General features: G+C 49.0%; 5 protein-coding genes across 5 annotated transcripts; 3 read left to right on the top strand and 2 right to left on the bottom strand.

Annotated features, from left to right (window-relative positions):
- Positions 1-51: 51 nt before the first annotated feature.
- On the top strand, positions 52-921 carry PPTG_13675 (hypothetical protein; the record flags this gene model as incomplete). The annotated part of the gene is made up of 1 exon (XM_008910045.1): positions 52-921. One exon carries the CDS (start codon positions 52-54, stop codon positions 919-921), a length of 870 nt encoding a protein of 289 aa, XP_008908293.1.
- Positions 922-1,544: 623 nt separating this feature from the next.
- Positions 1,545-3,813, bottom strand: PPTG_13674 (hypothetical protein; the record flags this gene model as incomplete). Its single annotated transcript, XM_008910044.1, has 9 exons — positions 1,545-1,700; positions 1,762-1,902; positions 1,966-2,299; positions 2,358-2,452; positions 2,548-2,682; positions 2,744-3,352; positions 3,427-3,537; positions 3,600-3,672; positions 3,731-3,813. 9 exons carry the CDS (start codon positions 3,811-3,813, stop codon positions 1,545-1,547), a joined length of 1,737 nt encoding a protein of 578 aa, XP_008908292.1.
- Positions 3,709-6,642, top strand: PPTG_13673 (hypothetical protein). The gene is made up of 2 exons (XM_008910042.1): positions 3,709-4,302; positions 4,365-6,642. The coding sequence occupies exons 1-2, from the start codon at positions 3,890-3,892 to the stop codon at positions 4,909-4,911; spliced, it is 960 nt and encodes a 319-aa protein (XP_008908290.1). The 5' UTR covers positions 3,709-3,889; the 3' UTR covers positions 4,912-6,642.
- Positions 4,877-6,254, bottom strand: PPTG_13672 (hypothetical protein). Its single transcript, XM_008910043.1, has one exon. It carries the CDS (start codon positions 6,190-6,192, stop codon positions 4,966-4,968), a length of 1,227 nt encoding a protein of 408 aa, XP_008908291.1. The 5' UTR covers positions 6,193-6,254; the 3' UTR covers positions 4,877-4,965.
- A 395-nt stretch (positions 6,643-7,037) lies between the features above and the next one.
- Positions 7,038-9,936, top strand: PPTG_13671 (hypothetical protein). Its single transcript, XM_008910041.1, has 2 exons — positions 7,038-7,599; positions 7,691-9,936. The coding sequence occupies exon 2, from the start codon at positions 7,750-7,752 to the stop codon at positions 9,835-9,837; it is 2,088 nt and encodes a 695-aa protein (XP_008908289.1). The 5' UTR covers positions 7,038-7,599; positions 7,691-7,749; the 3' UTR covers positions 9,838-9,936.
- Positions 9,937-10,094: the final 158 nt, after the last annotated feature.

Below are 10,094 nucleotides of genomic sequence, written 5' to 3'. Positions count from 1 at the left end.
CTTCGAAGCGAAAATTCCGAGCTACACAAACAACTGCAATTTCATCAACGCATGCTGTCACTAGCTCAAGAAAGGCTTGAGGAACTTAACGGCATTCAACCTCAAGACGATGGCGCTATAGATGTTTACGAACAAAGTGGGAAGTCGCCATGGACATCGCGCCCTAGCTCTACTGATTCTGGCTGGCACGTGAATTTCCCGAATGGTGAGCCTTCTTTCCACTTCCAGCCCTTTACTCGCGATCACTTCGACGAAGTTATCGAGACGTGTGTTCGCCTACTTGGTGATTGTCCACCGTATATCAAACTGGTGGGCACGATGTTCGGCTGGAACATGCATTGCGCTCCGTTGACTCGAAGACTAGAGGGTGGGTTGCCCGTGACCCACGCTAGATTTACGACTCGACTGAACCGCTCGTTCGACGACATTAACAGCACAATGCCGAAATTGGGGTTCAATGCATGGCCACTAATATCAACGCCCCCAAATTGGAATCGTTGTCAACGTGATGCGGTATATACGGAATTTCTGCAAGAGTTCGAGAAGGACGCGTATGTGATGGTATGCAACGTTCCCGGGCCGAAACATTACCGCTTTTTATTTCTACTGCGAAGATTGTCTTGGAAACGACGAAATGGAAAGCGCGTTAGCCATTACATGATGGTTATTGCGGATACAAAGGCCAATGCACTCAACCGTGCCGCTGTGGAGTCTCAGGATGCTGTCAACTGGGTACTTGAAGGGGGAACGTTCCTCACTTTTACAGAAGTAGACGATAAATCGGTTGACGTGAGCTACGACCACTGGACAAGTTGCGAAGATGAACGACACGCTCAACTTCTGTTTATCCAGTGGGCACAATTTCTTTGTCGGTGGTCGGAGAGAATATCCCCGTCAAACCTCCTTCAACCAGAGATCTAATAGATCGTCAAGATTCCTAATACATCCCTGCAATGACCAGTGCAGTCTATAAAGTTCATGTGTTCGAGATTTCAAAGTTTGAAATTTAAGTCCCGCAAGTACTATCACGTGAATAGTACTTGCGGGACTTAAATTGCAAACTTTCAGTAGCTCATCAATGTGATTTATTAAAATTACGCCCATAGCTTTTCGGTTTGTAGGTTCTTGATCCTTTTAGACGTGATTTTGGACACGATCCCTGAGAGAATCAGTCTACTACTGTCGCATACTTCGAAGTATTACTTAATTAACAGAGTTTGTAAAAAAAAACAATTGATGGTGAAGATAGCTAACGTAAGTAGAGCTCTTCAATGTTTTCAAAGGAATTCTTGCTCAATCTACCACTTGTTTCAGTCGTGAGTTTCGTACGCATATGTGTACATGTACAGCAAATAAACGTGAACGTAGTCGATCGAAGGACTTTTAAAGATATATGTAATGTTAATAACTGGTTTGCTATTTGCAGTGATAGGAAAAATAATTCGATACTATTAAACCGATTTACAGGCTTTAAACATGGCGTCAACCATAGTGATGTGCCTAGTACAATCGATATTAGTTTCCCTACCTACGGGGTTCTGGTGTTATACCCTGTCCAGCAGCTCGCGTTCCACTTCATGACTCTCAATTTTGGACAAGGGTTGAAAATATTCGTGTTGAAGCAAGAGCATCCGCGGCGATACTTGCTGTAGAAGCGTTGGTGGAGCTTCCGATACAGCTGCACACGCACTTATGAGTGTCTACAAAACCAACAAAAGTTAAATATTGCCAGCTCTTTCAAATTATCTGATTCAAGCTTACCTGAGCTTTGCTCTGGTGTAAACGAAAATTATCTTGACAAATTGTCACGGATAATGTAAAAGTACCAACAGTTCTGCTGCCCAAGGGCGAAAATGTGATGGTACACTCTCCACTCAATTTGGCTCGAAAGCGGAACTCCATCTGAATACCCAAGACCCTATTAGCTCAGAAAATATATGACTCTCAAGGAGTAGAGTTACTTACAGGTGAGTATCGACGGTCGACGCATGTCAGCAAACTGCTTGTTGAAGTCTGATACGTCCACATTTCATCAGAGAGGTTGTCCCCAGCTAACACAATCGCAAAGGTGTCCCCGCAAGAGACACAGATCTCATTCCTGTCTGGTCGTTTGCACTTGGACTTGCAGTTTATGCGATACCGAAACACAAACTTGCTGTCTCGATGTCCAAGATATCGGGTGCGAAACTCTGGTAAATTTCGCGGGAGTGTGACTGGGTACAGCATTGAGAACAGTATCACTGACAGATCTTGGAGCAGTGATTGCTCCCTCCGCTGCATCACCGTTGAGAGCGGCTTGCTATGGAAATAACCAGCATAAGTATGTTTTCTTGAAATCGCATATAAATATTCATCACCTCTGGAAGGGATCGATGTAGCCCCCAAAGTCCAGCTTGCCGAAGTAAACGCGGCGACCCGAGTGCGAAATCATCACTTTATCAGGTAACAAGCGCTACACATGACTCAAAATTAGAGATACATAGAGATACACTCGAGCCGATATCTTCAAAAGATTGTAAGATATCGGTTAAAAATTCAAGTACTGACCGTGTTGAGTTGGTGCGTTGACTGCTCTAGCAAGTCGATGATTGCGAGGAGAAGTTCTCGAGCGTATAACTTAAAGAGCGATGATGTTTCATGAAGTACTCCGTCGTCTGAGAGAATTTCAGATAGACTCCGTGCCTGATCTCAACATCGATACACGCATCAGTTTAATGTGATATCTGCTTTAGACACAACTTACCTGTACAAACTCAAAGTAGTGCCGGGTTGTGACATCCTCAGTTCCAGATACCTCTTCACTTCCGAGATATTGCTGGACGTATGGGCTCAACGATAGCTGTCTATACGCAGACACCAGATTATCCAGCCACAACAGAGCTCCCCCACTGGTGCTCTGGCGTCGTATCATCACAGCGATAGCGAATTCTGGGTCTTTATCCTCTTCGTCTTTTAGTTGTGGATACGTGAAAGTTGCCATCCCAATTTGTACTTCACGAAATTGCTCAAGCACAGGGAAAAATGTCTCCTTCAAAACCCGATCGGTACTTTCGTCGCAATGACGAAGTCTGAACTGGTGCTTTGCTCTTTGTCTTTCTTCAACTCGCAGATATCGAGCATTCGCTCGCTGGAATTTCCACGGACATGCACTCTCGGACTCGAAAGAGTTTTCAACAGAACTGAAGAGATCCGACGCTACCCATTTGGAAACCAGTGCACTACTTGTCGTCTCCTCTAGTCTAGCCAGTTTGTGTCTCAGTATTTCAGCTTGTGTGATGACTGGATGCAAAAAGTTGACGTTAATGGGATCGGCATCATGATGTGCGTCGATCACTTGATGAAGGAACTGAGTCTACCGTAAATTTCCCTTTAGTACGATACAACACTCAAAAAAAAAAATCAGTAAGACCGTGATAAAAGACGTACCTTTTCCTTGAGTTTGTCGATGATGCTGTCTACTGGAATGGAGCTCTGAACATCCGCCCACCTACAGAGATCGCGTTGGAAGAGCTCGAAAGTGTGCGGCCGTCCTTCATGCTGATTTATTAACAAAGCATGTAAATCCTCGGTTCAAAATGCTGCGAGTGTGATGGTATCACCTCTTGCCGAAATTTTTGGGCTGTTTCGTCAGTCAAGAAATTCTTCTCCACCAGCAAATCGAGAAACTGCACCCTACGAAGCAAAATGAATAAAAACCAAACACAACACGCATTTTTTTTCTACTACCCACCACTGCTGATCGCCTAGAGTTGCGGACCCACTTCCAGAACGCTCAAAGGTTGTTTGGTACGGATCTTGGCGAACTTGTGACATCAGGCAATTAAAAAACTCGATCTGGTTTGAAGAGTCACGTCAAGGATTATTTTTTATCCTGAAAAAAAAATCGAGAATGGAAGTGTCAACAATTCTGATGCTTGTAGTACTTGCTACGACGACGCAGGCGGTCTGCGCTAGTGTATCTCTCGTTCGAGAAGATTTGAAACAAGTCGCGACGCCACGAGGCTCTCCAATCGACGAAGGTTCCATGCAGGCAATATTACACGGTGTCCAACAAGAGCAGCCTGAATCGTTGTACCTCTTGGCCATGATGAAGTTCTACGGCCACGGCGTCGAACAAAATCTAGAAGTTGCAGTGACGTTGCTGAGCAGAGCAGCAGAGCGTAACCACCGTGACGCCGAGTTCGCTCTTGGTGTGTTATATGGACAAGGAGAAGGAGTACCGCTCAGTGACAGTTTGAGTGCTTCGTGGCTCGCAAGGAGCGCTGCACGCGGACATATTGATGCGAAATGGATGTTAGCCACGTGCGTATTCTCTGGAATTTATTGAAATACTCATAGGACTAACAATGGTTCTACCTTTCTAGGATGTACAATGAAGGACGAGGAGTCAGTGAAGACGTAAATCGCGCTGTCGATCTGTTGCAGGACGCCGCAAACTCTGGAAATGGCCACGCTAAGTTCCATCTCGGCGTCATGTACGAGTACGGTCGTGGCGTGGTGCAGGACTTCAAATCTGCAGCCGATTTATACCGCCAAGCTGGCGAGCAACAAGTACCCGACGCATTTTACTACCTCGGTCTACTATATATTCAAGGTCGCGGCGTTGAGCAAAGCTTCGAGCGTGCGCGAGAGTACTTTCAACAGGCTGTGGATCTCGATAGTGCGCAAGCCATGTACGCATTGGGTCAGATGCACATTCACGGTCAGGCGTCTGTTGTGGACTACTCGCAGGCTCTTTACTGGCTTAAACGAGCCGCTGTTCAAGACGACATACGAGTCAGTTCCACGGCACGAACTGTGGCGAACGAGATCGAGCTGGTGCTTAGTCAAGCGGAGCTACAGGTGCAGCAGAGTGAGCGATTACTCGGAGTACCCATTCACGTTCAAATTGGTACAATTGAAGGAAATTAAGTAAGAAAAAGAGCTGCTTGTAGCGAAAATGCTGCGTATATTGGGTCTATCAATCTACGAGGACTTGGGCTCGGCGGCAAGCGCGCGCTCCAGGTCGGCGATGATGTCCGGGAGGCCCTCAATGCCGACGGACAGACGGATGAGGCTGTCGGAGATGCCGATCTCCTTACGCACCTCCGGGGGCACGGAAGCGTGCGTCATAATAGCGGGGGACTCGGCTAGTGACTCGACAGCGCCAAGACTCTCAGCCAGCGTGAACACCTCGAGGTTTTCCAGGAAGGCACGGGCCTTCTCCAGGCCACCATGGACGTAGAACGTGACCATGCCACCGAAGCCAGACGCCTGCGTCTTGGCGATCTCGTGCTGCGGGTGGGACTTGAGCCCGGGGTAGCACACCTTCTCGACGGCAGGGTGGGCCTCCAGGTACTCAGCAACAGCCTGAGCGTTCTTGGCGTGAGTGGCCATACGAACGTGCAGAGTTTTGAGACCACGCAGCGCCATGTAGCAGTCAAAGGGGGCGGGCACGGCACCGATGCCGTTCTGGATGAAACGTAGCTTAGTGTTGATGTCCTCCGAGTTAGTGACAACCACTCCGCCCACAACGTCACTGTGGCCGTTGATGTACTTGGTGATACTGTGCACGACAATGTCGGCGCCCAGAGTCAGAGGGTTCTGGAAATAAGGCGACATGAACGTGTTGTCCACGGCCAGAAGCAGGTTGTGCTTCTTAGCGAACTCAGACACGGCACGGATGTCCGTAATCTTGAGCGTCGGGTTGGTAGGAGTCTCGATCCAGATGAGTTTGGTCTGGCCGGGACGCAGCAGCTTCTCTACCTTGTTCAAGTCACCAAAGTCCGTGAAGTCGAACTCGATATTGTACGTAGGGTTGACGGTCTGGCGGAAGTAGCGCTGCGTGCCACCGTACACGTCGTCAATGCACAGCACGTGGTCTCCGTGCTTAAGCAGATGGGTCACAGCCGTCGTGGCAGCCATGCCCGACGAGAAGCAGACGGCGAAGCGGCCCTTCTCGCAGGCAGCCAGCGCGCGCTCCAGAGCGCCACGCGTCGGGTTGCCCGTACGCGAGTATTCCCAACCCTTGCCAAACGAATTGGCCTGATTGCGACCGGCCACGACGCCAGGGGACGCCTGCGCAAAGGTGCTGGCAAGCGTGATGGGCACGGCCACAGCACCCGTGTGCTCGTCCGGAGCCTGGCCTTCGTGGATGGCTGTGGTGCCGAAGCCGTGGTGCTCGTCGACGTAGTTGGAGGCGGCGCTGCTCATACTGAACGGGTGGATGCAAGACACTTGTGCTGGAGGAGGCAACTTGGAGAATGACGTCAGCAGAACTGTGGACGAACGGATTGGATGCGCCACATCCTACCACATGAAAAAAAAATCTGATTGGGCAAGGAAATGGATACATAATCAGGCCTGTAAAAGTGTCTCGACTCGTCTACGAATCCTCAAGTAGATTTGGCTGCTGCTGGACATGCATTCTGTGGACGGTGTTGACGTCATGCAAACGATAAGCGCTTTCTCGGTTGTCACGCGTGTACGCGTGCTGCGTTCGTCCTACATGTACTCGATGCAACAGCGAAAGAATACGGTGGTTGTTTTGGATGCATGTTGTTCTAGTTGAATTTCAGGCCATTCGTCAACTCTTGCGCTTACCGGTACCGCCTTGTTTTTGCTGGAGGAGATTCATTCAAATCTGCCCGTGTTATTCTTCAAGATAAACTTTGGCATTGTCAAATTGGCAGTGCCGACGGCAGGTAGGCGAGAAGTCGTCTTAAAACGTAGGCTAGAAGCACCAAAACAAGCGTGGGAATACTCGAGCTCCTTGCTGGAGTGCAATCTAGACAACGGAATGTGTATCACTCCAAATTTGCGTGCATTTACCAATTTGGTTGGAACTACCAACTTGTGATTATTTTCAAACTGGTTTAAACATGTTTGAAGAACAATTTTCATAAATCAGTAGCTCCTTACTGGTTTTCTGGGTTCCAACATTTCTACTAACTTCGGTTAAGTACGCTCTCAATATTAACAAAGATCTTTCAGTAAATATTTATTTTGGAGATAAGATTTTTGAGAATTCTGCGACAATATTTGTACTCATTTTATCTTGACGGCCAACCACCTAGCGTCGAAATGGCATCGGACGACGACTACGAAGACGGCGAGATCATGGAGGAGGGCGAGGAGGTGGAGCAATCCTCTCCTCCCGCGGAACCTTCTGCCTCTGATACTGCTACCCCTTCTGTCGTATCAAGTGCTATTCAGGCGCCTGTAGAGTCCCCATCCGCGCTGCTCCCCACACCCAGTCATCGAAACCCTCGCAAGCGTCTGCACTCATCTCTACAAGACACCAGACCCACCGAGTCTGCCTCAATATACGATGCACGTCCACCGCTGTCTCACCGTCAACCGACGCGCTACAACAGCAACAGCGGCAATGGCTACAGCGACCGCAGACGCGATGCATCACCACACGAACACCAGGACGACCGCGCGTACGCCGAAGACTTGATCGTCAAATATCCAAGACAGCAGCCACGCAGCAACGTATTACTGGACTTTGCCGCGTGGATGGGCGCAGCTCGCAGCAGGAAACGCCTGGACGTCGAGGACGTACAGAAGCTCGTACTTAATGTACTCCGTGGCGGCAGCAGGAAGAAGGAAGGCATGGTAAGCCCCTATTTGCTGCCTTATTTGACACCTGGAGCTCAGTTGCCTACCAAAGTCTGCATCATACTATTGGAAAAACTGCACCCATCAGTGTTGCAGAAATACCGGGCGAAGTTGAGCTTCTTTGATGGCTGCTCTAGTGTTCCAGTGATGCTAACGAAGCAGGAGCTCAACCAGATCAGGAGATCAGAAGCGTCACTGTCAGAGTTGATGTATAAGTTCCCAAGACCGACGGTGGATACCCACGAATTGTCGACGGATGAGCTGTTCTACGCCCATGAACTGACGTTCTTAATGAAGCACTCGGCTGGCTTTACGGATGAATTGGTGTTTACCCCGGCTGGGAAATTTACACGCAAGAGTCAGCCTCTTGGAGGCACATGGGAGCTAGACGGGGACTTGCTGCATCTCAAGTGGAGACAGCGAACGACCAAAGCTGCTTCTGCAGTGGATGAGACTCCCACAGATCAGGACGTTACTATGGAAGAGGAAGAGAACGATGCGTACACGTTGGATGTGCTAGTCAGTCAAGATGGAAGCATGCACGAGTTTAGGACGGATCCAGTGACGGACGAGACCTACGCGCATAAGGTACCTGAGCATTTGGCCAAGAAACGCCGAGGTGACGACAAGCCGCGGTCTATCTGGCTGTCGCTTGCTAAAGCGATTGCTGTAGACGTGCCTCGCTCCGCCGATGGGTCGCTTATTCTGCAAGAGAAACAAGTAAATGACTTGTCAAAACAGCAGGATACTGAGGCGAATGGCAAGGATGAGAAAGAGGACGAGCCTTTGACACGAGAAGCATTCGAGTATTATTTACTTACGCTTGAAGATTTGAAGCAACATGGATTTCCGACGGATGTAGAAGAGGAACAGCGCAAATTATTAGAAGAAACGGATGGGAACACTCGCGACAGATACGTGGCAACGCAGCCTCGACCGACAATTACAGTGGAAGAGTCTGGCTCTGCTTCAGATGACGAAGAAGGAGCAGCAATGGAAACGGATGAAACATTAGCGAGCGCGTCTTCAACTGACGAGTTCATCTATGCTCTGGACTGTGAGATGTGCGAGACGGATATCGGCATGGAACTTACGCGCGTGACGGTCGTAAACATTAAAGGTGACGTCGTGTACGACCAGCTAGTGAAGCCGCAGAGCACTATCATTAACTACCACACGGAGTTCAGCGGCATCTCCGAGGAGACTCTGCGGGATACGAAATACATTCTGGCGGACGTGCAGCGAGACTTGATAACGCGGTTTCTCTTTAAGGACACGATTCTGGTGGGTCACTCGTTGACGAGTGATCTACGTGCTCTTCGCTTAGTGCATCCTACAATTGAAGACACGGCCATCCTGTACCCTCATCAACGAGGTTTCCCCTTCCGCACATCGCTCAAGTATCTGACCAAGACGTATCTAAAGAAGGATATCCAGATCCAGACCCAAAATGGACACGACTCAGCTGAGGACGCCATTGCATCGTTAGAGCTGCTATTGCTGAAGGTTCGTCAAGGACCTTGGTTCGGTATCCCTGAGTCAGTCTCCACGAGTGGAGCTTTCGATTCTATTGTCGATAAAACCTTTGCTTTAGAAAAGAAAATGACGATGCTGCGTCTACAGAGCAATGGAGACTCTACCAAAGCATCGGTAGTGGAGCGAAAGCCGTGGGATCTATACGCAAGTGGTGATCTGAAGGCTCAAGCACAAAGCCCGTTCCGCCATGCCCAAGCAGTGAAGGCAAAAGCCGAAGCCAACTCTTCAACTACCTCAAACGCAGCTTCGGCAAACGCTATCTTGAAGGTGGAAAGCTGCTTGTCGTGGGAGACGTTGAAGACGAGTCTTCAGGCTGCCTTGAGTGACCAGTCAAGTGAAACAACGCAGCCAGATCTGTGCTGGGTGGAGATCGAGCCTCCTAGTGCGAGCGCAGCGCTTTGCAACGACTTCGTAGGCAAGCACGAGCTGTGGATGGCAGAGCAGCAAGCGTACTGCGAACAAGTGGACGCTTTTCTGCAACAACTTCGTGATGAGGAGCTACCGAAGGGTACACTACTGCTGGCACTTCCTCAAGGCGATCTGAGCTTGTTGCGATATCTCAAGGGACTGCGGACACGCTCCAAGTGGCGTGACGCCACCCCTACGAGTGATGACCTGGCGCCTGAAGCGCTACACGCCGCGGTGGGTGATGCGTTCCGTGGTGCAATGGACAGCTGCCTGTTCCTTATGCATAAATGATAGATATGTCGATCGACGATAGACAAGACTAGGTAAAGCAATGCTAGGATGGTTCTAACAAAATCAAAGCATTGGTGCTTCGAGCTTACTTGTAGTGACGATTAATGGTGTTCTCGTTTGGTTTATTAAAAAAAAGTGTGTTTTAGTTTTGCATCGCATTAAGTAATATCGTGGCTTGTAGCATATATGTTTGTTGATATTGTGAGTTCTACTCAAAATTGTCATGGGCTGTTCTTTGAATGAATCTCCCCCAAATC

The sequence above is a fragment of the Phytophthora parasitica genome (genome assembly GCF_000247585.1).
Source record: "Phytophthora parasitica INRA-310 unplaced genomic scaffold supercont2.36, whole genome shotgun sequence".
Classification (NCBI taxonomy): domain Eukaryota; phylum Oomycota; class Peronosporomycetes; order Peronosporales; family Peronosporaceae; genus Phytophthora; species Phytophthora nicotianae.
The sequence above is the reverse complement of the archived record's forward strand: the minus strand, read 5'-3'. Positions and strand labels throughout refer to the sequence as shown.